This window comes from Astatotilapia calliptera, chromosome 22 (genome assembly GCF_900246225.1).
Source record: "Astatotilapia calliptera chromosome 22, fAstCal1.2, whole genome shotgun sequence".
Classification (NCBI taxonomy): Eukaryota; Metazoa; Chordata; class Actinopteri; order Cichliformes; family Cichlidae; genus Astatotilapia; species Astatotilapia calliptera.
This window is the reverse complement of record NC_039322.1, coordinates 19332613-19358634: the sequence shown is the minus strand read 5'-3', so window position 1 is coordinate 19358634 and position 26022 is coordinate 19332613. Positions and strand designations below refer to the sequence as shown.

Below are 26022 nucleotides of genomic sequence, written 5' to 3'. Positions count from 1 at the left end.
TCTTCAGCTTTTAGACACTGAGGTGGACCCAGAAAAATAGTCCAGTAAATTCTGGTCTATTTTTGGGAAAATATAGAGCAGCATTTAGGCTTGGACTGAAAATGTTTGGTGATTAGGAGTGGGCTAATTACAGTCATTCTCTAACTCATTATTATTATTATTTATAATTGTTATTTAACCCTTTAAGACCTACCATAGAACCCAAATCCGCCAGAGCTTATATTATATTTTTACATGCTGTAGTGCCATTTTTGGGAGCATTTCAAGCTGATATACATCAATACAACCATTATAGCCCACATTTTAATAATATGTATGCATTAAGTGCATAGTAATTACATAAATTGCAAAAAAGTGCAATAAACTACAAAAAAATTGAAAATCTTTTGTTTTTTTTAACATATATTTCTAGTTAGAGAAATTTAAGAGGCTTATCTCTCAAAACTGTAAATACAAAAAAGTTGCACAAAATAGTTTACAACCACAGGAAATTTATTCTGAGTGTCTTCATAGTTTTATTTTTGAAATACACCAATTTTCATATACTGCAGGAAAAACGAAAATAAATATTATATTGCAAATTTGCCAAAAAAAACAGCATATGCATCAAAATAAGCTAAACTATATATAACAGCAGTGCAATATGAGTCCTAAGCATCCCAGAAATGACACAGAATGTCATAAAGTCAAACATAACTTTTAAAAACACCAGTATAGGCTCATAAGGCCCTGATGGTAAAACCGTGTTTCTGGAATATATGTTTTTGTTGCTGCAAGTGCTTCTATGCAATTTTTGCAAAGCTGTATGTGGAACGAAACTGTGACCGAGGACAAGCTGATGGCATAAGATGTAAGTACAACTCCTCCAGTTTCATATGCAAAAAAAATTATTGCGCTAACTTACGTGGTTGCAGTGCTACTGGGATTTAAAAATAGTTACGCAAAACCTCCAACCGGCTTTAAAGGGTTAAACCTAATTCGTGGGATTTTAGCAGTTTTTCAGCCCAAGTTGTACATTTAAGATCACCTCTGTGGGCTCTAGATTTTTGTATTTTTAAAACCCCAAATTTCAAATGGATCAGTGTATCTGTGACAGTCTTATTGTGTTGTGTCATTTGTGTTTACTGAGCTTTGGTTTACACTCGATTTGCATTATCAAAAAATCTGTGGCCATGAGCATAAAACTTACTTTATATATATACATATATATATATACATATAACTAGTCAGTAAATGTCAGCATGTATTTCCACAAAGGGACTGGTAGAAAACATTTCCTGTTTTCTCAATCACAAACTGTAAGCTGTAAAATTTTGCAAAATACTTTTATTTAGAGTTAGAGTTAAAAACAATTCAACATAACTTAAAAATCAAAAGAAAAAGAAGGATACAGTCTTTGGGTCTTAAAAGTGAAAAAGATTTGATAAAGCCATGAGCAGCTATAGAAAACTGAATGATAAACCGTGTGATTCAAAAAGAGATTTACAGAAAGAAAAAGTTTGGTTTCCCATTGTCTTAATGAAAGCCTTTGGAACCGTTAACAAAGGCCCGGTCAGAAGATGTCAAGCAGCGGCCCGGATCATATGAAGTTAACATCTCATAGGTATAGACAGGAGTCAGACCATGAAGGGCTTTAAAAGCCAGCAATAAAATGTTCAAATGAAGTCTAACACTAACAGGTCACATCAAAGGAAACCAGTGAAACGTCGAAACATAAGAACTGGAAAAGATTCAAGGGATTCCTGTTCAGGCATCAGCATCGCTAGACTTACACTCTTGGCAGATCCAGGTATATTTGTCATCCTAAAGCTAAGTAGCCTACCATCCGTGTGCGTCTGAAGCCAAACAAATACTATAAATTGTCCTTTCATGGTGATTTATTGGACTGGCTCATGCATGCGTATCGTACCCCCTGGGCCAGTGTGGGGTGTGGAGAACAACCAGTGGGTCATTGTAACTGTTCAAACTGCAGAATGATGGGTTTTCAACAGGGACTCTGTTAGCCTGAGAAAAGAGACCTGAAGAGAATTTTAATCTCACATGCACTCGGTTACTGAACCGTCCGCCCAGCTCCTGTCGTCCTGCGGAGCTAGATGCTCAGCGCAAAATGATTAATGAGCATCAACTATTTCGGTCCGAATGTGTTTCTGCTTTTCATCATTCTTTTTGCTCTCCCAATGTAAAGTTACTCCTTTTATGCCATTGTTTCGCATCCTGACAGACACGCCGTCTCACCATCTCCCAGGCACGCGCACAAAGGCGAGGAGTGTGGAATGTCACAAACTGCAGCGCTGCTGCAGTGTTTTGCATTTCAGATGACTGATTGCTGTGACTGTTTTCTCCTGAGAAGCTGTAATCCTGATTTGAAACAGCACACTGTTTGTTTAGTCAGTCACCTTCACGGTAGACAATTTATTTTTCTGATAGGTTTAACATGTTGTTCTCCTCCCTCTCTCTAGAGATCTCCCTGTGAGAGGAAGATATGAGGTTAATGGGCTCCATTTGGATCCTTTGGTTTCTCCTGGTGGTAAGCTCACTTTTTACACAAGGATGTACAATGGCATATATTTCTGAAGGCCCTATCTCTCACTTTGCCAATTTTGTATGCTGTACATGTTTCCTGAACAAGATTCAATTCTCATTAAAGGGATGTATAATATGTTGTGGTCTAGTGGTTTTCTTTAACCAGCAAATTCACTCACCCTGTAAAATTAACTGTAGAACTACCCCAGTTTAAATATCCCCCAATATAAATGAGCCAAGTATATATATGTATAGATGTGCATTTTCTATTCTATTCAAAATATAGCTGATCCTTGCCCTTTATGCAGAAGATCACAACAGTTTTAATGTAAAATGACATCTTCAGATGCAAAAAGACACATTGGACAAGTCATTTCTTAAACTTATGAATATTTTAGTGGATTTCCAATCAAAAGATCAAAAAGGTGTGATTTAAGCGTGACTTTCAGCTTTAGTGCAAGAGGTTTAATTTATTATTTGTGTTACATTAAATCTTCATACATAGCACACCATTTTCAGAGGCTCAAAAATAATTGGACAAATTAGGATTCCTCCCTTGAGATGCTCTGCCAGGCCTTTACTGCAGTAGCCGTCACTTGCTTTTTCATGGTTGGTGCAACAGGCTGGAAAAAGTTCAAAGGCTTTGATTAACACTCTTGAATTCACAGCAGGTAAGTATTTACAGCGTTTCGCAACACTACTAAAGTTGATATTGAAACACTGGGTTTCAAATCTTTCTCTTTTTGTAGGTTCAAATCCAGTTACCACTTGTTCACTGTTCTCTCAGCTTGCAGGCAGAGCTTGGTTTTGGTTGCTTTCACGAGTAGAACTGCAGGTAAAATTCTGTTTTCCACAGCTGTGTTTACTGCGACATATTCTCCACACACGCTAGTGCAGGTAAGTTCCCTCCAAACCCACAGGTAAGTATTTTTTGTGAGAAAAAGAGTAAGTCAGGCAGGCACACCAGGACACAATCTGCAAAAAAAGGAGGACAGGTCAGGTAAGTATGGCGCACTGGTCACCAAGTTAACAAGCAAATAAGGTAAGAGGTCTAAATGAGTCATTCCTACAAGAAACAGAGAGGAGAACAAGGGTTATATACTGCTGCTGGTAGCAGATGAGGATCTACTTGTGGGAGGAGTAAAGAAAGTTAATACTCAAGCCCACACACACGATAGAGAGAAGAGAGATGGAGCAAATGGAGAAGATCGTTTGTTTATACTCTTTTGTAAAGCGTCCTTGGGTTTCTTGAAAGGTGCTGTACAAATCTAAGCTGTTATGATTATTAAAAGAATGAAAGAAACTTAGAACCTGAGAGGCCAGGGGGACCATGACATACTGTGGGTCTTTCTGTTTTCAGTTTTCATAAGTGGAGGCAGAGATTCAGGTGAATGATTTGGCCATTGAAGAATACTCCTTTTCTTTGCCTTGAGAAATTCTTGGGTTGCTTTTGCAGTAAGCTTTGGGTCATTATCCACGTCCACTGTGATGCACTGTTGGATCGGTTTTGCAGCATTTGGTTAAATCTGAGTAGAGAATATAGCCCTGTCCACTTCACAATTCATCCTGCTGCTTCCATCAGCAGTCACGCCATCAGTAAACACCAGTGACCCAGCTCCACTGGCAGCCATTCATGCCCATGCAATAACATTTCCTCCACTGTGTTTGACAGATGATGCAATACACTCAAGCTGTTTTTCTCCTCAATATCTTTGTTTTCATCCGTCCATCTGCTCAATGGGGTCTTTAAGGTATTTTCTAGCAGAGTTGGGACTTCTTTTTCTTGAGCGTTAACCAGTGTTTTTCACCTTGTTGTATTGGATGCTGTTGTTAACCATGGAAATTATGTTGTGATCATCCACATCATTGTGGTCTTTCAGGCCGCTTGGTGTTGCTGAGCTGGCCTCTGCGCTCCTTCTGTTTAAGAATCACCAGATTGCTGATTTGGTCACTTCTAAAGTTTTTTTTCTCTCTCTGTGAAGTTTATTTTGGTTTTTCAATCCTAATGATGATCTTTGTCTTTATATCGACATCTCTTTTTTCCTCTTTGGAGAGCTAAAGTGAACAGCTACCAAATTAAAGTTCAACGCTTTGAATTAATTCCAGATGTTTTATCTCCTTAATTTGTGATAAAAAAAATAATGAGGGAAGATGGAACTGCTTGCCAGTCAACTGTCCAATTACTCTGAGCCTCTGAAGCCTGGGGGCGATGTATAGACATGTCTGTGATTTTTAAACAGTTAATACAATACTTTTGTAAAACCTTGATTTAAAAGCCTGCACTTCAATCACATCTTGTTTGTTTGATTTAAAATCCATTGTGTTGGTGCTCAGAGTCAAAATAACAAAAACGGTCTCATTGTCTAAAGCACTTAACCGCACGATTGCATTCTGGAACAGGATTGGGGAAGTCAGTCACAAGGTTACTTTTAATGACGAGGCTCTGCCCGATTTTATTTGAGCTTTAATTAGCTTTAAATTGTCTTTTTATTTCTTACGTTTGTTACTCTGGATTTATTCTGTTGCTCTTGTAACACACTTTGTAATGGAAATTTTGAAAAGTGCTATGTTAATAAAGTTATTTGTCATTTTGATAACAGCACGTCCTTTCATCAGCCACAGAAAGAAGTCACTTTTTTAGTTTTGGTTTTATTTTTGTACCACTTTTGTGCCGCTATGTACATGGCCTCAAAATAAAGGCTATACACGTATAGCAAAAAATAATGAAAGGCAGTGGAGAGTAGAAATTGTGATCTTTATCAAAGAAAAATGGATTAAAGATTCACTATGCATAAAACACCAGGAGGTAAACTTCCTGTTAGAGGTTAATAGAGGCAATAAAGGAAATAAAACCTAATGCAATAATCTCGTATTAATAACCAATCTCTGGACATTATATGAATGTCCAATAGCAGTGCCATATAAACAACAGCCTACAGCAGAAAGCTCTTAATGGAGATCTTGACCTCAAATCTTGATCTTGGGCTCTTCTGAACACCAGGATCAGATATTTAATGCACCTTGGAGAGCTATGACATTTCCCCAGCCCCAGCTTTTGAGGAATGTCATCAATTAGCTTAATGGGGCTGTTGTAATCATCGGTCACAGAGCGTAACACAAACTGTATGTCATATAGGGATGACATGTTTTGGCATGGTGTTCTATCATGTAATGATGTGCCCTATTAAGGTATTACAATCAAAAGTCAAACTTTGAAGTGGAGCTTGTACAAATTATGGTTAGTTGAATAATTAAGGTCTTAATAAAATGATCTTCAACACCAACTGGGTGAAAAATTTTGAACTTTTTACAGATTTTTTTGAGTCAACGGGCTTCATGGAAAATCATTTGGTATTCTTCAATGTCGCAGGGAGATGGAAGTTTACTTTCCTAGCCTGCGTTTCTGCTTGAGTTGAGGACGAGGTCTTCCAGCTAAATATGTATGCCTGATGTACCTGTGCAGGTCTGCCACGTGTTTCTGTGTTGTGTGGTTTTGTCATGTTGAATACAAAAGACTTGTGTAGGTGATGAAGCTGTTAGACCATGACATGCGAAGTTGTTTTATTTTTTCTCATTCAGCTCAGCTGTTGATACTGGTGGTGGCCTGGTGGTCGTATGTATGACGTCATTTACTTCAATGCTTGGAGTGACATCATATGTACGGCTGCTAAACTGCTACATGGGACATCAGCTCTCAAACAAAAGCCACTTTTTAAAAACCTGCTTTGTATTTTTCTTTTTTTTTACAAACTTTTTATCGTACAGGTAAGGACGACACTTTGATCTAGTCACAATTTGTATTTCCTCCACAGACAACCAGGGGATTGTGGGTTTGCATCTCATTTGTGATATGTAGACACAATCTCCCAAGCAAAGTACTAAATTTCCACAAAGAATTTGGAAAATGCAAGTGCACGAGCCTTCGAGAGGCTTAATTTTCAGCCAAAAAAAGAAGGAAGATAAGTCACAGCAAGATGGGCTCTTTATCCTTCAGTGAACAGCATTATCAGAATCAGCATTTCACACAGCGGGCTCTCCATTTTAATGTTACCTCCAAACACAAACAATAGAGCAGAGAAAAGATTCATTGGGAGAAAGTCAGCTGCTTAACGTCCTTTGTGAGCTTGCAAACATTTTAATGAGTTACACAAATGGAGCGTGAGTAGAATTTCAAAGCAGAGTGAAATCCTCATCAGAAAAGCTTTGAAGATACTTCAAAAACTTTCCATGCTGACTTTTTTCATTTTTTTCTATCCTTTATCCAAATGCACATCTTCATCCAAGCATAATAAAACTCTGAGATATTATAATTGAAACCTACATCACCATTCAAGATGATATTTACCTTTTTTTTGGACGATCAAAGAAATGTAGATCAGAGCAGAAACCGCAAACAACACAATGATGCTTCCCTGGCCACGGCACGTATTGCACTTAGTGTAGGGCATGTCCTCCTCTCAACTCTAATTCATGTTGTCTCCACAGTGCAGGACAGCGGAAGGCACTGACTCAATCTCAGACCCATCGCTCAGTCCTCAGCAGAGCATTGTAGAGGGACAAAGTGTGCAGGCGCTGAGCCAGGGTCAATACAAATGTCTCGAGCTGTCCCGCAAAGGCCGCCAAGAAAGCAGAACTGGTGAGAGGTCCCAAATTAATTTCAGGCTTCTTGAGACCAAATCCATTAACTCTGGGAGGGCTTTGCAGGTGGAGTGATGTAAAACTATTGAATGGGACCAGAACAATGTTTGTGTTCGTGTTAAAGATGATAGTGGTACTGCTGCAAGCTAACTGGCCCAATAGGGCTTTTAAAGTTTAGGCCGCAAGACGTAATCACATCTGTAGAGACATTATTTTACATTATATTACTCTGACTAAATAAATGAATAATACAAAAAATTTTTTAAATTGTAACGTAATGTAGAAAAGACAAGGACATTTTCCCTTTTTAAGTTTTTTCTTTAATAGTATACTTATGTAAGAAAAATAAGTGTTTATGATAGTAATTACACCCCCCCCCCCCTTTTTTTTTTTCTTTTTTTTCCTTCTTCGAGGGGTGCGCTGTGATTACATGTGGGATGGTTTGTTGTGCTGGGATGAGACACCAGCCGGGACATCAGTAACACAAAATTGTCCGCATCATCCTCAACTCTACCCGACTGGTAAGAACGTTTTTCGCATCTCTCACTAGATTTACAGCAACAGGCAGTCTGAAGTGAGACCTGCTGGGTAACATCGGGAAAATGGCTAATCGTGTCTCACAGAGGCCAGATAGCTTGCTTAACTTTGTTCTGTAAGGACTTAAAATTTCACAGCTGCGGAGTTCTGCTTAGTTTTAGTGTATGGTTTTATGAATTTTATGCATAACAGAATTATTTTTAGACATATGTCTTAAACTTAATGGCTGATGCATGGAAACCACGCATCAGCCATTAAGTATCATCAGTTTTATTCATAAAGCAATAGAGTGATTGATGTGAAACTTAGCTGAGGCAGACTATCTATTATGTATTACGTAAATCCCCTCGTCAGGTCAAAGGTTAATGCTTTTGTTTATCACACAGCCTCAGCTTAGTAATACGATCTTAAGACGGTAACCATCTTCATTCAAGCACAACTGTGCAACTGGTTTCGGTGTAACCTGCAGATATCCAAGCCAATAATTCAATCCCATTCATTGTTTATTAATGTTGATACATTTTAACTTAGTACTAACTATTTGCTTGAATGCTCAAATTTGATTGGCCAATCTTCTGGACACTACAAATTTAAAACCAGAAAGATTCCAATAGCAAAAATGTTGTTGCTTGCCTACAGATTATGTGCACTTATATAAAGATAATAGTCTGTAGAGATTAAGCATAACCTTGCATAACTACTTGGTTGCAGATTCATGAAAAAGCCCAATCATATTTGCTTCTGTATGACATGCTAGAGAAAAGATTATTACACTGTAAACAAGGTAAAACACGATCCTACTGTACTCTTTGAGTCAGGCAGGATAGAAAAACAGATTTATTCATATTGAATTTGACTGTGATTATATAAGTACAATTGATGTTGGGATTGCAGCATTAAGCGTTTCCAAAGAATGTGCAGTTTTTACATTGTGAGTAGTACAAGGTTCAATAATGTCTAGTTGAAGAACTCCAGACTCAAGTCATGTCTGATTTAGGAGATGCAATATGACGAAGAGAGCAGAGGTGAAGGAGAGGACAGAGAGATGAATGAGGAATATGTAAGGGTAAAAAAAGACAAGCAAAAGAAAAGAAAAGAAAGGGAGGAATTATAAAAATATATAGGGACGCTCGATTCCTGACAGATGGATAGGGAGCGAGAACATGAATGTGGGAACAGAGAAGCCATTTTTGTAAGAGACGGCTCATGAAGGATCTTCCCAAAATGCCTGGGTACCCACATGACTCCTTGAAAGCTGACGCTGCTGATACGAGGTCTTTGGGAAGACGTACAGTAGGAAGTGGTTGCTGAACAGTTAATGAGCTGCCAGAGAGGACTAGGCAGTCGGACTGCAGTTGTTGATGTCAAGAACAAAGTGATCTCACTGATAGGTCCAGCCATGGATCTCCACTACATGTGGTTTAAAACCTGACGTATATGAAATGACCGTACAATTATTCCAAATGTGGACATTTCTATGTGACTAACTTCTGATGATATTTTTCGAGCTAAGTTAAATGCATTTGTTTCATAATGCCAAGGTTCGGGTTTAGATTTATGTGTTTGGGCTATGCCAATGTTTTACTGTTCAAAAACACTGAAAGACGCAGCCAAAGCATACAAAGAATCTCTACTGAACTCTCTGCTAAACAAACAGGAGCAGTAGACTGTGCCTGTAAGCCGTTTAATATAGTATATGAGGCTTTTAGGAAAATTATTGATGGACAATGTTGTTGTAGCACTGCCAGTGAGGCTTTTTCCCTTTTTTTCCACAGAAAAAATGACCAAATATTGTGATGAATCAGGTAACTGGATCCAGACTGGCTCTACCTGTCAACAAACTTTAAAGGACAAATTAGAGGTAATTGATCATTGTTTTGTTTTTTCTCTGAAAGTGATTGAACAAGACAAAGCTTGCATCAGTTTCTATATGCAGCAGACTAATATTTTTCTTTCCCAGAAGGAAATCCCTGATTTTCAAAGGGATGCAGCAGCAGAGCCAACCACGGAGGCTCCAGGGGTTAGCACAGAGAAAATTATCCTTGACAATGAAAAGAAATGCCAAGAGAAAATGAAGAATGATCCACCTTATAGAAAACCAGGTCAATATATCACATTCATCAGCATCTGCATTACAGGCTTGCAAATTTATGAATAATAGGCCTGTAAACATTTCTTTGCTTTTTTTTCCTGGTGTAGGGCGGTATTGTAGTCGTACCTGGGATGGGTGGTTGTGTTGGGATGACACTCCAGCGGACACGTACGCCTCCCGAAACTGCCCTGATTATTTCGGTGACTTCGACCCCACAGGTGAGCAAAGACATTCAAGAGGATTTGCTCATCTGATAAACTGTTACAATATCTAAACATCTAAGTAAGAAGAGGAAGCGTTACACTGTTTCCACACAGTAAGGTCCTCGGTTTGAATCCATGAGCAGAAGAAAATGAATGAATGGATGGATAGTAAAAAGCGCCTGTATTTAGTGATGGAATTATTCTTTACAGAAAAGGCAACTAAGTACTGTGGAGCAGATGGGAAGTGGTTTCAACATCCAGACAGCAACAGGACTTGGACCAACTATACGCTCTGTGCAACCACCCATGAGAAAAGGCAGAGGGTAACATGTGCTGAATGTAATAAACTGTTTGATGTGTGTTTATTTGACAGGTCCCTGCACATGGTCCTCAGTTTGTCTGTTCAGTACTGTTTAAAGCTGAAATTTTCATTCTTTCCGCATAGAAACTGAAGTTGCTTGAGAGTGAATATAGATGTCTCCTCAAAATAAAACAAGAGCCACCATCTACAAAAACAGGTAAACTGATTCTTTCTTCTACACAGTGCTGAGCTTTTACACTACCTGGCCAAAGAAATTCAGTGCCTGGACTTCACAAAATAATTGGATAAGAACCTTCCATTGGATAATTTCTGATGATGATGATTAATGTTTTGGTTTACAGAAAGTTATTTAACCTCAAGGGATGCAGTGAGTAGCTTCCAAGTTCGTAAACAGCCATGTCTGGTGATGCATCCCATGGTTGTGAATAAGATGTTACTCTGTTTCAGAAGTCGAATTATCCACCTGCATTAAGCAAAAAAAACCCAATGAGGATATTGCGGAAATTACTAAAGCTGGATTAGGAACTTCCCGATGCATTATTTAAACCTGGGAGGACTGCTACGAGGAAGAAATGTAATCGGGGAAAAAATTCTGAATATGGTGAAGTGATCAGAGGTTATGTAAATGTTTGGTGACATCAAATCATTAAAAAAATTTTTAAATAATCCACCAGCACAACTCACAGCTATGTTTACTGGTGAAAGTAAGAGCATTCCCAACAAAAGAGAACAGTTGTGCAGCTTTAAGAAAAAATACTTATCAGTGAAGCGAATCGCAAAAAAGCCTCATTTTCCCAGGTAGCATAAAGATCGGACTTTGGAGCAACAGAAAAGTCTTGTGGTCTGATGAGTCCAGATTAACCCTGTTCAAAACTGATGGACAAGAAAGGTAAAAAAAGAAAGGTGGATGAGGTGCTCGTGCCTAATGCCTACCGTAGAACCCAGTGGGGGAGGTGTTGTGATCTCCGGTTGCTTCAGTTGTACAGAACTCAAATGACCACCTGAATATTCACCAGATGGCAACGTCATCATTCAACAGGCTCAAACTGTGAAACAGTGGTTCATGGACCACAAGACATTAAAACCACTGAGAATCTTTGGGATGCAGTGGAGAAGACTGTACCCAGCAGGCTAACGCTCCCTTTGTCAGTACAAGATCTTGTCTAAAACACAATGCAACTCAAGATGGAAATAAATGTGACGTTGCACAAAACAATGCCAAAGTGACTGCATCAAACCTAAAGATAGTCCAAGTAAATATTACTGTGTCTTGTTTTTAGCCAGTGAGATTTCCCTGTAATTATAAGTTTCACGTTTATCCATGTGAATTTGAGACCTATACACATTTGCTATCATGTTTTGTGGGTCCTACAGGACCGTACTGCAACCGTGACTGGGATGGCTGGTTGTGCTGGGACGACACTCCGGCAGGAACCACTGTCTCTCAGAGCTGCCCTGATTATTTTTCTGACCTTGACCCCACTGGTAGGTGGTAAAATTCAACACGGTTGCTTGTTTAAAGATTTGCTGCTTTCCTGCTAACCTTTTTTCGTCTTCTATGAATTATATTTTTAAAGAAAGAACTCAATGAGTGTTAAATTGTGTACAGCGATATATTTATACATAAGCATTCTTTTTAGAAAGGGCATCCAGGTACTGCAGAGAGGATGGGCAGTGGTTTCGCCACCCAGAGAGCAACAAGACATGGACCAACTATACACTCTGTGCCATCAACACTAAAGACAAGTTAAAGGTAATGTAACAATAAAGTGCAATTATTCCATACCGTTTTTCTCCTTGGTCATTGTTTAGTTTAACTGAGCATGACTCTGTGTGTGTATGTGTGATATTAAACTTCACTAAAATCAAGGCAGCCGCCCAGTTTTCCAGGGACACTGAGGTCAACGGTGCCGACGAGGCCACGGTCAGTCCCACGGCTAATCGGGAGCAGCAGGAAATAGTGAGGAAAAAAATCCTCGACAACCAGTACAAATGCTTCGAGAAAATGAATCGAGATCCGCCTTATAACAAATCAGGTAACAAGAATATCAAATGAAATGAAAATCTGGGGTTCTCTACTCCTCTCTTAATGTTTAAGTGTCATCACACTGCGTCGATGTTATAGGTTTGTACTGCAGTCGGAACTGGGATGGCTGGCTGTGCTGGGACGACACTCCAGCGGGAACTTACACTTTCCAAAACTGCCCTAATTATTTTCATGACTTCGACCCTACGGGTAAGCAGCGAGACTGAAGCATTGAGCTCCTTTCAAGTTCTTTTGATTTGAAGCGATTAACTTAGTTCATGACCGATATGTTCAGAAAAAGCAACAAAGTATTGTGGAGAGGACGGGCAGTGGTTTCGTCACCCGGACACCAACAGAACTTGGTCTAACTACACACTCTGCAATGAAAACACCAATGCCAAGCTGAAGGTAATTTATTTCAAATTTAAAACTATTCTGCTATCATTAATCTGCTGCATTGTGGCCACAGTGTGATGGGTCAGCATAATAGTTTCCTTTGTGCCAGGGGCTCTGCACTACCAAGATTCATAACTCTCCCATACTGGTGTGATACTGATCTAAAATAGCATAGCTGACATTTCAGACCACGCATGAGTTTGATGCATTTGTTTACATGACAGGCAGGAAGGCTTAAAATTACATTATTACCTGCTTACAGTTAGAATTTGTACATGTAATGGTCTTATCTCATGGGGCCAAGTCCAGACAAAGTAGGTTTTGTTTGACTGAACAAATAGAGTTTGCATTTATTGGAAGCTTGCTTCCAATAAATGCTTCCCAATAGCCTGTGCCACAGGCTATACAGTCATAGGAAGTCTCCTTAGTAATAGTGTTACGACGACATCTTCACATATTAACAACCTTCTCATCACCAACAGCCCACGGCTACAAAATGAAGCCTTTAACAACATTTTCCACATGAAAACCAGACCAGAGCATCACAGAACTCTCACTGGGAATACAAACACCCAGATGGACTGTTTGAACTTTAGTAAAACATTTTGGAAATGTTTTAATTAGTAGTGACTGTGCCTCTTTTATGGGCAAGCATGTTATTATCAACTCTTATGCCAAACCATTTGTGTTTGTGCAAAAATGTTCAGCAGCTGGCTTTAAATTTGGATCTGGAATCTTTCTGGATTTGTTGACCTTGACCATTCATAATCTCCCAAAAGCCGTTTCAATTTTGTTGTCATTGCAATTTGTTTTGTTTACTAATGGATATTTTGGCTATACAGTGAACAGAAGGTGTTAGAGTTAGACCTGGGGATTAAATTGTGCCAGAGATAGAAAATGTTTGCAGCACTAATCATAACTGACTGATTGATACCTCTACCTGCTTCGGTCATTCAAATAATATTTTATCTTGATTCAAACATTCCTCTGTCAGCTCCAGTTAATTTCTTACTTGAATTTTTTTTTTAAAGATTCATATTTGTGGGAAAAGTAGAAAAGTCAGGTTTTGTTTATCTCTGTTACATGTGTGTTTGATCACAGGGGGGTTAAAATGTTCAAATTTATTGTTGTTCGATTGGGCTGCACAGCTGTGCTCCATTATGTTTTATTGTTTGACAAATTATAATCCTCACTGGGAACACATGGAATCGAATGGTGTAAAGTTACCTCTTCCCACACGGCGCTTAACAAATGTATCAGACCCAATGTAAGGTCTATGTATTAGCTGCCCTAAATTAAGAGTACTAGTAATTAGAAAGTCATTTTTATGCTTTTGGTAATTGCTAATCCACCAGTATACGTAAGCTCCTTAATTGGAATTATGCTGCAAATGCTAAATTATAATTATTGTTTTACAAAAAAGCAGACTAAATAGTAAAGCACATTATTATTTTTAAATTAAGGTGCCAAATTTCATTTACTTGCATTCCTGAACACAAACATATTGAACGTTATGCTTGATTAACTTCTGACTCCTCGGAGAAGTAGATTGCGCCCTCTCAAATTTGGTCACTAGGCGTTCCCCGACTAGTTGGAAGGTGGTTACTGGAGGCTGCGGTGTGAAATCGCTTGCAAAGAGTTTGCTGCCCCAGAGTCTTACCTACAAACGACAGGCAGCTGTTGCAGTCTTCTAGTGACCAAAGCAATTACAAGGGATCCCTTTGAGACTACTTTCACTTAGCAACAGAAAACAACCACCGAAAACCGATTGCCAGCTATTTGGGGAATATTCACTTATAGGCAAGTGATTGGCAGGCAGTTGCTAACCCATCTCTAAGCCTGTGTGAGAAAGTTATAATGAATAAACATGAATAAACTTCAAAGCTAACAGCATTAGTTTGGAAAATAATGAGAATGGTTTTCCTTCTCCTGTTTGCCTTTTTACTCAAACTAACTAAAGTTATCATTGAAAATATCAGTATTGGAAATCGGGTTCAGGATTGTGAAAGTGCAACAACATTTCTTGTTGAGCGTTTTGTCCTAAAAGTAAAAACCATCAAATTAATTCAGCTGAATTTTGTGGTAGACCTGAAAGTTAGCTTGTCGATAATAAAACATGTTCTTTTTGTCTAGTAATACACAGTATCTCTATCTTTGTGTTTTTTGTTTTGCTTTACAGTCCGCCTACATCCTGTTTTACATGGCCATCGTGGGCCATGCTTTATCCATAGCCTCCCTGCTTATTTCTCTGGCCATCTTCTTCTACTTCAGGTAAAAGATTCAATGTGATGAATCTTTCCTACATGTGAGACTGCAGCACTGTGAGAATGCAACTGTAGTTTGATGACGCAATGATGATTAATAGGTGGTGTTGTCATCCTTAATGACTCATCATCTTTACCTGACATGATCTGACAGGCACAGTGATGTTGTCCTTACTCATTATTAGCACGATTCTTGTCTTTGCCTTATTTGGAGTCAGCAAAATATGAGACAGACTGTAATAAAAATATTATTCCCTGTCATAAATTAATGCAAAGTATCAATCTGACACTGCAGTTTCTCTTACACTATAGTCATACTAGGAAAAACAGTGGCTGGAGATGTGTCATAACCACAATTATTAGAACTATCTATAATGAACTTGTTGTCTTTGAGGACCACTCACAGTCAGTTGCCATCTTCAAAGGGACTTTGCTGCATCAAAATGGTGAAAAAGTGGCATTAAAACAGAGTCAGTATGCTATCAGTTTGTGATTGAGTAGCGTCAAATTGGCAATTAAATGCAATTTGTTTGGGATAATATGGTGATTCACCGTGATAAACTGGCAGAAATTGTAAATTTACATTAGCTACTTAAGGGTCCACCCAGAACCTCATAAATCTGAAACAGATTAGGGACATAGTTGCTACAGGATGGTGATTTAACAGCAAAATGATGCCGTCACTCAGGATCTACATAGGAACATAACCCGAATAAAAACAACTGGCAGCTGGATAGCAAAGACACACAGATGTCACAGATGAGTTGCACTCCTCAGCACAGACTGACTCAGACTCATTACGACATGTTGGCAATCTGTCTGTGTTTTTAAATCAGCATTTTTTTTGCAGCAACTCACCAATCTGAGAGTGTTGCACTTGGTCTGAGTCAGACTCCCACCAGGAGACCTGGCAACCCTGATGACTCTGGCAATCCCATTGTGATCCAAGGTGGTTGCCCAGGGGTTGAGAGTCTCAGCCTCTAGACAACTAGTTGGTCAGTGCAACTATTTGCAGCTTGTTTCTGGCCTAAAAAAAAGTCTGTGCAATCACCAGAAAACCAATATTTCAATTCAATTCAGTTTTATTTTTATAGCCTCATGTGGATTTATATTGTAAGGTAAAGTAATACTAGTCTACTAAGTTGTCCTATTTCTTAGTTTGTCTGAGTCATTAAAGTTACTTCTAGAATATGTAAATAATTTCTTTACTTTCTCACACATCTTCAGATTTTTGTGCATAGTTAAAATTCTGAGCAGAATGTGTTAGTGCTTTGCACCTGAGTTTATTGCTCATTATAGATGTTCATCCATACGGATGCTTAATCCCAGCGGAAGAGAATACAAAGTTAAGCAGTGTGCTTCAGCTGAAATTCAATTAGATAAGAGTTAAGAATAACAAACCAGATTAGCGGGAAAGAAATTGAATATTCAGTGAATAATCTATAATATTTTAATGATTGTGCCACAAAATAGTTGTGAAACTTTACGTTTCTCTGGGAAGTGAGGAATTTATCAGTGTTATTTCAAAAGAACTGAGGCTTTCCATTTAACTGAAGCAGCGACAAATAAAAAAAGACGCTTTTTACATTCTGAAACAATATTTAGAAACACTGGCTTGTTGGCCCTGTGGTTGGCGATTGTTGCAGTTATAAATTTTGATGTGCTGAAGTCTGCTGACCTCCTAAACACAGCTGTTATCCAGAACAGTTCTTGTAAGAGACCGTTATTGTGCAGCAAAGTTTTATACGCACTCATAAATCTAGAGGCCGAGTTTGGGGCAGGTGCATAATCACAAAACCCGCTGACCCACCGAGAGTCAAACTCTTCAGCTGCAGAGCAATTCAGTGGCCAGTCAAGGTTCATCGAGATTAAAGTCCTAACAAATTAAGATTTCAATAAAATAACAAGGTGTTTGGCTGAAACCGTCTTATCTTTTTTTTTCCTCTCTTTGCAGCCATTACTTAATATATTCACTGCCAAAACATTTAAATTACTGGATTTTGTATTATAAGATCCAGATGTGAAGCTCACAGTGGTATGTGATGCTGTATAGTCGCTACTCTGTTATTTACAACTCTACATCAACGCTGTCAGGATTCCCAGATAAAAATACTCCAGTTTTCTGTGGAAAAATGGGGGCTGGTGGAAATTCTGACAGATACATTGGGACCTGTGACAGTTGAACGATGCTGCCATGGCCCCATTTTTGATAAGTCCTCCCTATATAAACTACATAGTTTTAAAAAAAAATTTTATGGGAAGAAAATTGGGTTTACGTGTAATGAAATGGGCTGTACTGTATAAATAAAACTTACATAAATAATGAACAATTCCTACATTTCCTTTTTTGTCAGGAACTGGAGAAAGAAAAATGCCTGAATATTTGTACATGGCCGCTGTGAAAATGTGCTGCCCTATGCTATTTTTCAGGACATTTAGTGCTTTCATTGGTCTCAGGGGGATTTATGAATAATCAAAGATAAAATTGGCCATGAGAGGTATATGGATACAACTTATTTAACTGTAAAATGGGTATTTAATGGAGGGTATGTTCTGTAAAAAAGCAATTTGCTACAGGACTCCATTCAGCTCTGAAATGCAGTCTGTTTGATTGCTGTCAAGAAAAAAAACCCATCAAAAGCAATAATAATAATACTGATATGAGTGACTTTGATTCTAATAGTTGTTTTCACTTTGCCCGTAATGCATTTTATTACGCTATTAATCCTGAGTGGCCAGTCAAGCTAATGCGAATGCACCCTTGGGATCCATTATGCATTATTTAACAGCACTTCTAGCTTGTTCAGGCCATTTAGAGACAATCCAGCTCATTGATCCACACTTTTTTTTCTTTGACAGCTGCAAAAAAAATCCGTTTGAGATGAAAGATAACAATTATGTGACACTTCACATCTCATTAAACTATCAGCCTGCTAGTCACTTCTCTTTCCTGTGCGTGTCATCGGTTGCACCAAGTTTTTGTGTTCTTTGATGTTGTGTGTGACTGAAAAGGTTTTATTCCACATTTGTGAACAGTATTATCAGCATTTTAATTAATCCTTGCACGCAGGAGTCTGAGCTGCCAAAGGATCACCCTCCACAAGAACCTCTTCTGCTCCTTCGTGCTCAATTCTGCCCTTACCCTCATCCACCTCATTGCCGTTGTCAACAATCCTGAAGTGGTGGCCAGAAATCCGGTGAGTAGATCCTCTCTTATGTATTTACCGCGACTTCCATGTAAACTACTGGTAGCTGTCACCTGCTAGTGACCAAAGAAATGACAAGGTTTTTGGTGCAGCACCTTCTTTGTGACTGAGTTCATCAGGCAATGGCCAGTAACCAACTGGTTTTATAATTCACCTTTTCCCTAATGACCGGAGGTTGCCCCAGGTTGCCAACTGGTCTTTAAACCTGTACGACAGGACCTTATTCCTCAGATAGCTATACTTACAGCACAAAGTCACCTGAACACCTTCAACATTTATTTCAGAAGATTTCCCCAACACACAAAATCATAAAAGAGTGACTATTAGAGTGGTTTGCATGAGAGGGTCATGATTTCCCAGGCTTCAACTTTGATGACCAACATCCTGTAACAGTGACACATTTATTACCTGAACTCTACCTGTAAAGTGAATCATTTACTCTTTCAGTCTGAAAAGGGAAGGAAAAGCCTGTCTTATGTCTTAATGCAGGGACTCCTCTGGTTGCAGACTGTGCAGAAGTTTATTGGAAACGCCCCTGTTGCTCACTTGACTTATGACTGCAATGAAAAGTTTCCCTGATGAGTTTATGGTCATGATCACTATTCTCAATACTTATTTAAATCAGCATGGTGTTCCCTCTGTAAATCGTGCTCCCATTAGAGTAAAAAAGAATGATAAAGCAGGTTAAGCCTACCTTGGTTTACAGGCTGCTACTGTGTGCTCTACCAGTGCAGACTCAGATCCACCCCAATTTCAAAACTACATAATGCCAACATGCTTAAAGATATAATTCTATTAACGAATCTATGACGTAAGGACCATGATGGAAAATCATTTATGTACAGTATGAATGCACTGCACAGTGAACATCAACCCTGAGTCATAGTGAATGGCTCTAACTCAAGGAAAACAATTTCAGTTCCTGTAACCAGCAGCTCATTCAATATTTTTTGGACACGCTTCAGTTCAGTAAGTGCTAAGTACTTTTAAATAAACTGATTCTTGTGAATTAGGACATCTGGAGGTCCTAGAAGCAGCTACGTGACATTTGCTAAATGCTAACGGTAGCACACTCAAATCCTCAGTTCCAGTGCTAGGCCCCTCCTGCTAGATTTAACATTGACTGCCTTGTCTTTAGTTTAGCGTGTTAAGATAATAATAATAAGTCTTTAGCTATAATCGAAAAATACTTTTGAATACTTTATATAGCATTATTAGATTTTTGTTTTCCATGTATTTCATTGTCCATATAACCAAGATCACATGGCTGACTGACCCACTGACAAACCTGAACTATAAGACACTAGTGCTTGTTAGGAAAAGGAAAAAAAAAACACCATGCAGGAGGGACAAGTTGGTTACAAAACATGCAAATGTATGTATTTGTATTTAATTTATAGCATATTCATATGTTATAAATTATATAATTATTAAGTAATTAGTTTACAATTATAATAATGTATATAATTATAATTCATTCATTTATAATAATCTATAGTTTCATTCAATTTATGCAAAGCCAAATAAAAATGTGAACACTGTGGTAGCATTTTTTTTATTTTAATTGTAGTTGATGTGCAGGACACACAAAGTGAGATCTGGTCTCTTTCTTGATATTGAGTTTTTCTAAAACAGATCCTGCTCTGCAACATCCTGGAATTGCTACACAATCAACGTACAGTTTTTGTTTCTCTATTTTTATCCCTGTGTAGGTTCTCAGTGATCCAGGTCGTGGGAATCCAAAATAGCTTGGGAAAAAAAGTGACTGGACTTCTTTAAGTTTCTTGAAGACGTTTCACTTCTTCAGAAGCTTCTCAGATGAGAGCTGAAATGTCTTCAAGAAGAAATCTAGTTGCTTTTCTTTCCAAGTGCCTTAGATTCTCTTTTTATTCCATTTAACTTTTTGCCTTTTTTGAATTGTTTGAAATTCTGAGGTCAGCTTAGGTAGAGGTAATAAATCTGTCTTGTGGGAATGCCTTGATATCAAGACTGAGCATAAATTTGTATGTTACTTGTGGAAATCAAAATAACAAACGCTTGTTAAGCTGCTGCTTGCTGCTTCTTAAAAGCTGTTATTGCAGAGATTCAGTAACTCCAGAAAAGGATCATATTTTTTGTTTTACTGCCACATAAAATCAAACGCATTCAGTCCCTCCAAGTCAATAAATACTGACAACATGTTGTTTAAAAAACGTACAAAAGATTGTAAAAATAAACACCCTCCTTGCAATCTGTAATATTTTTAAAACGGTCCTAAATAATTTTAAAAAAGAACTTTAGATGATCAAAGTGCCATACAGCAAAAAACCCAGCAGATAGGACTGTAGAGTTTGGCTCGCATTGCGCACAATCGCATCAGCCATATCCTGCTTTCAGCTGGAGTATCGCTTGCCTGACAAAGCACTGGAAACATCAAGGACGCAGCAGAGGCTTCAGCTGGGTTTTAGTTTGTTTCTAAGTCCTGCTTTCCCCCCGTTCAATGAATCTGTCTGGCTCAGGCTGAGCTGAACGTATCCAAGATGCAGACAGAAATGACAGCCGTCATAATCAACGTGAGGAAACGTGTATTTGTGCGGTGGCCCCCTTTCAAATCTCCCCCTTGTCATCATTTGTCAAAAGGTTTGTGTTGAATCTGTTACTTTCTGATGTAGTACGGTCAAGTTGTGCTAACTTGCTGCAGCATGTCAAAATAAAATTAGTTACCGTGGCCTTGGTTCTCGAGGCGGGAGCAGACAGAGAGCGCACAAGCGCCTCTGGTTGGGACCCGTGCGCGTCTGTGAGGAAACATTTCTGAAATTTACTGATGCCAGAGTGAAACTTATGAGCATGTTTTCAGTGCTGGTGATTTAGGAATGGTGGATTGCAGTAGAGATTTGCACTCTAGGAGAAAACAAGCTCTTTGTTGTCTCTCTGGAGTAGTAATAGAGTCTGGTTTGGCCTGCCAGCATTATGTGGGAGTGAATCCCCAAAGCTTATGTCAAACCAAGGAGGAGGCTGAAAACATGACAAACACGTACATGATCTATAGCAGCTTGATTTGTTAACCAGAACATTGTTAGTAACTTAAGACAAACCTTGGTTAACTGCAGACCTGAATTAGTGAAAACTATGCGCCCTTAACTCGCAGATACTGACAGCAGCGGCTGTCTGTTATAGTGAAGTGGAAAGGGAAACGTATGAAAGGAAGGGAGAAAAAATATGGCGAAGAGTTTCAAAGTGAACAACTGTTGTGTGTTTTGAGCTAAGAGGACCTCAGAGAGCAGTTAATAGCAATGCCAGCATCTCTGAATTATACTGCGGCTGCACACATGCTCTTTCACCACAGGACTACAAACCAGAAACCCCAATGTGAATATTAAAATAAATATATATTCCTAGGAAGGAATTCATCTGTCTAGGTTTTTCCATACAAATCTTTCAGGGATTTCAGGATATGAGAGCATAATGAAAACACAGCTTTGCTGATGCCAGTGATAACCAACCAACCTTTTTATATAATTTACAGAGGTGAGTGTGATAGCGGTAATGAGCAACAGCTCAAGAAACGCTTCAGCAAGTGGCCTGAAGAGCAGAGCAATCGTCTGGCTGATTAATTTGAAACAATCTGCAACTGTAATTATTACACAGTGAAAAACAACTTTTTATTAAACATCTGTCTTCATCCCTGTTTGTTTGCAGTTAGAGATCGCACATACATATTCAAGTCATGGACAGCATAAGAGGTGGACATAGATACTAGGGGTGCAACGATACACAAAATTCACGGTTCGGTATCGGTTCGATACTTTTTCGATACAAAAAAAATGTTCATGTCTTTTTAATTTGTCATTTATTAAAATTATAAATATATATTTTAATTCAAAAGTACAGTTTTTAAATTTAATGTTGCTGAAACAACAAAGTAATAAAAAAATGAATCTGATTGAGGAATCACTCATCTTTGGAAAAGAGAGTTTATTACAGAGAAATGTCTCTTTCCAAAATAAAAGCTATACTATACGCCTCTTCTGGGCTATATTCTCAGCAGCATATTAAACATATCAGGTCCCCATAAGGAGAATCATGTGCTAACGGCTGTCTAAATGACTCGGGTAAAGTTTGTAGCATGCGTGCTTGTTGTTTTTGTCTGCTTCCACTTGTCTTTGCACTAGAATGATGTCAGAGTAAATGTGCAGTCATATTCGTTGTGTTCCCACTAGTGCTGTCGGCGTTAATCTCATTGAAATTATGTTAACGCCATAACACGGCAAATCTCCGTTAACGAGCTACCGCGGATCGCCCCGTGTGTGGGGCTGGACGGCCAACACGTTAACGAGCTAACTGCGCTAACACACTAGTTCCTACCAATGTAATTGAGCATTGCGTGGCACATCCGACATACTGTTTTACTTTTGTCCATGACGCACTTACCTTCAGGGTCATACGTCACATGAAAACCAAAATAGTTCCAAACGCCAGATCTGAATGAGGGTGGGGGAGGTTCAATTTACCATTTTGCAACAAGAGCTTAACTTCTGTCTCGCTAGCTTGCCCTGCGCTCAGTGAATCTGCGTTCGACTACTCCGACTAGGCTGCACTGTCGAGCGCAGATCCACTGAGCGTTCAACACAGACAGCATCGTCAGAAGAAAAGTTGATAAAATAAATTAAAAATGTTGTATTGTTCGATACATATGCGTACCGAACCGAAAGCACTGTATCGAACGGTTCAATATCGATACGAGTATCGTTGCACCCCTAATAGATACGGTGGTTTCCTGCTTTAAGCCTCGAGATTAGTGTTTTTGCTTTTGTCAGCTTTATTACTATTGTAATTCTTTATTTTCTTGTTGTCTAAAGGAAATATTAATCCGCTCCAAGATGTAAAAAAGACAAAAAGTTTTTAACTCACTCTCATTACTTATTATTCTTATTATTATTACCTTTATTATACCATAACGTCTCACTGAGATCACAGTCTCTTTTACAAAAGACACAAACAATACACATTAAAATTAAAACTTTAACTGGATTTTTATAAGACACATCCACAGGTCTCCTTCACTGCATTCATTATCATGTTTTTAAATTCACCGACAGATAGAGGCCTGTTTAAACTTGGGTCAGTCTGTTAATTATTCCATGTTCAAGGGGCTTTGTGAGAAAATGCTATTTTCCTTTCCAGTTAGGTTTAGGTATCAGTTTAAAATCTTGGTTCTTTATGAGGTGAAGCCCTCAATTATCATCAGTGTGCTTCACCCCAATTCTCCAAGCTGGATCCCTAGGCCTGCAGATGGAGGTCTTCTTGTGATTCCACGTATTTGTCTGAAAACAAGTGGGGAGACTGTGCATTCCCAACGTTACCACACCAAAACTGTGGAACAGCTCACCACCCTCTCTTCGCACCCTTGACTTTGTGGCATCCTTTAAAAAAACAGTTTAAAACTCATCTGTTTTTGTTGGTTCTTGTGTCTTCATTTGGAGCTTGTTTTTGGTGTCTCTGTAAAGCACTTTGTGACTAGTTTCTTGTTGTTAAAACTGTATAAATACATTTTTACATCTTGGTTTAAAAAAAAATAGATGTGACGAGGAGCGGTGGGTCTGACCGTAAAACTGTTCACTCATTGGCTAATGACTTGTCAATCACAAGTTGTTAGTCAGGGAGCATACCGCTGATAATCCTGCTTTAAGAAGCATGAATGTGAAGAAAAAAGAAATTTTTATGCCATATGAAATGAGTGACTGAACCCATAAACCCATAAAGGACCCCCACTCTCTCCCCCAAACAGCACAGAATAGGATAAGTGGAAGAAAATAGGTAGATGCTCAATAGTTTTTATAAATAGTATCTTAGACTGTAGAGAAGCACTAATATATTGCATTGGTAGTTGCAATTTGTGAAATTACCCATTACCCTCTGGATGAATGCACAATTGGTGCCATTTTGGCTTTTGCTAGAACCACATAATCCAAACTTGGGCGCAAGGGAAGTGGAAGCAATCTGTGTTTGGATGAGTGGGGAAAAGCCATGAAAGCTGATGTGACTGGCAGAGATTCCCATCCAAAAACATGCTTCCTTAACGAATCTCCTGAGATTCGGTAATGACAAATGTTGTGGAAGTTAACTTATTTTAGGAGAAAAGTTTGTGAGATTTTTTTCTTTTCTTTTTTTAGTAGATTCTGAACACAGGCAGGTTTATTGGTGCCTGTCTGGCATTAATTAGAGGAATTATAACTGATGGCACTGCACCAGATACTCTTGATAATTATGGCATTAATCAACTGTTTTGTTTCTTTTTTTAAACGGACATACCAAGAATGTGTCATCAAGTCATCATCTCTTATCATAACGTCTCAATTCTCAATAAAAGGAACTGAAAAAATAACGAGACATGATGTCGCTTTATGGTGGATGCATAAATAGAAAATTGCACAGCTCTTTATAAAACACTAATGTGGAGCGGGGCTTTGATCCCACTGCTTTGTGAGACGAACACAATCAAAGAGGGCTCCAAATACAAAGAGAAATCATGATTCCCAACTTAACCCACCACCGACGGGGGTAAATGAATAAACATCCTCTCAGTATGAAAAAGAATAATACTGGCTAATGATTTTGTGCCACGAGTGCTGAAACATCCCATTAAATCTTTTTTATGTCTCCTGCTGAGATGATGTCACGACTGTTTCAACTGGATCATCTTATTCAAAAAAAAAGACTGCAAAGCAGAAAAAAGGTTGATATGATTGATTTTGTTCTCCCTGCAGGTTGGCTGTAAGGTGTTGCAGTTCTTTCACATGTACATGTTGGGCTGTAATTACTTCTGGATGCTCTGTGAAGGCATCTACCTGCACACGCTCATCGTGGTGGCGGTGTTTGCAGAGGAGCAGCACCTGCACTGGTACTACCTCCTGGGCTGGGGTGAGTCATTTTTACCACGTCCCGTTTTGTTGTTTTGTTTCTTTGCTGTAGTGTGTCTGTAAAAACGTATTCTTGCAGCTTGAAAAATCCCAGAGAAGCAGTTCAACAAGATTGGGTAGAATCTAACAATTTTCTTGTGACTGAGGTTATTTTAATATCAAGCGTGCGGTCATTCAGTTTAAGAGCATCATTTGTACGTTTCCTGTTCAGACAATGCTCTCCCTTAAACGTCTGCACTCAGTTTAATAGTCTTCTGAACTCAAATGCTTGCAAACATTTCCATCCTTGCACCCGAGTTTCTTTTGTTCACTTGCTCTTGGACCTCCAGTCCTGCTCATGCATCTTTATGTATGAGCTGATAACCCTGCGGTGGTGGTGGTGGGGATTCCAAAAAGGAGACAGTTCGCCGTATGCCGTTCCCCAGCTCTTTGTTCTCACATTTCCTACTTACATCTACTGTCCTTTCAAGTCTTAGATATGGTGTTGACCAATGACATTGTACTTTCCCCCATTTATGAGTACATGTGCTTTAATTCTGTGAGAGTCCTTTAGGAACAGATATTTTCAGATATTTTCTGACTTAGAAATTTGTGCCTTCCTTTTGTACAGTCACGATTTTATATACATGCATGCACCATATGTTTTAGAAGAGCGGTCCCCAACCGCCGGGTCATGGACTGGTTCTGGGCCGCAAGAGTTGAGGCTTGGGTGTGAAATTTATGGTTTCAGGGTTTTTATCGTCAACTTGGTGTTTGTAGTTGTCTGTCTTATTTTGAAATAAATATTTACACGTTAAGCGTTAAGGGGCAGAGAGGAGGACGTTACTCTCAATGTTGTTGGCGCATTTCAGGAGGACGCTGTTAACAAAGTTATACAATTACACACTGAATTCGCGTTTATTATTATATTTACAAA

The 26022-nt window shown here is 38.7% G+C and overlaps 1 protein-coding gene across 2 annotated transcripts in view; it reads left to right on the top strand.

Moving 5' to 3' along the window:
* Positions 1-26022, top strand: part of calcr (calcitonin receptor) — a 63975-nt gene that overhangs the window by 24450 nt on the left and 13503 nt on the right. The window contains exons 2-17 of one of the 2 annotated variants that reach the window (XM_026155676.1): positions 2460-2527; positions 7009-7159; positions 7575-7682; positions 9474-9559; positions 9662-9800; positions 9898-10008; positions 10204-10316; positions 10439-10511; positions 11690-11800; positions 11956-12068; positions 12186-12351; positions 12441-12551; positions 12637-12749; positions 14917-15008; positions 18072-18198; positions 24954-25107. In XM_026155676.1, coding sequence (XP_026011461.1) covers positions 2483-2527; positions 7009-7159; positions 7575-7682; positions 9474-9559; positions 9662-9800; positions 9898-10008; positions 10204-10316; positions 10439-10511; positions 11690-11800; positions 11956-12068; positions 12186-12351; positions 12441-12551; positions 12637-12749; positions 14917-15008; positions 18072-18198; positions 24954-25107 — 1813 coding nt within the window. In that variant the 5' untranslated portion in view covers positions 2460-2482. Of the gene's footprint in view, positions 1-2459; positions 2528-7008; positions 7160-7574; positions 7683-9473; positions 9560-9658; positions 9801-9897; positions 10009-10203; positions 10317-10438; positions 10512-11689; positions 11801-11955; positions 12069-12185; positions 12352-12440; positions 12552-12636; positions 12750-14916; positions 15009-18071; positions 18199-24953; positions 25108-26022 lie in introns of both variants that reach the window. The other variant, XM_026155675.1, reaches the window with a different exon arrangement.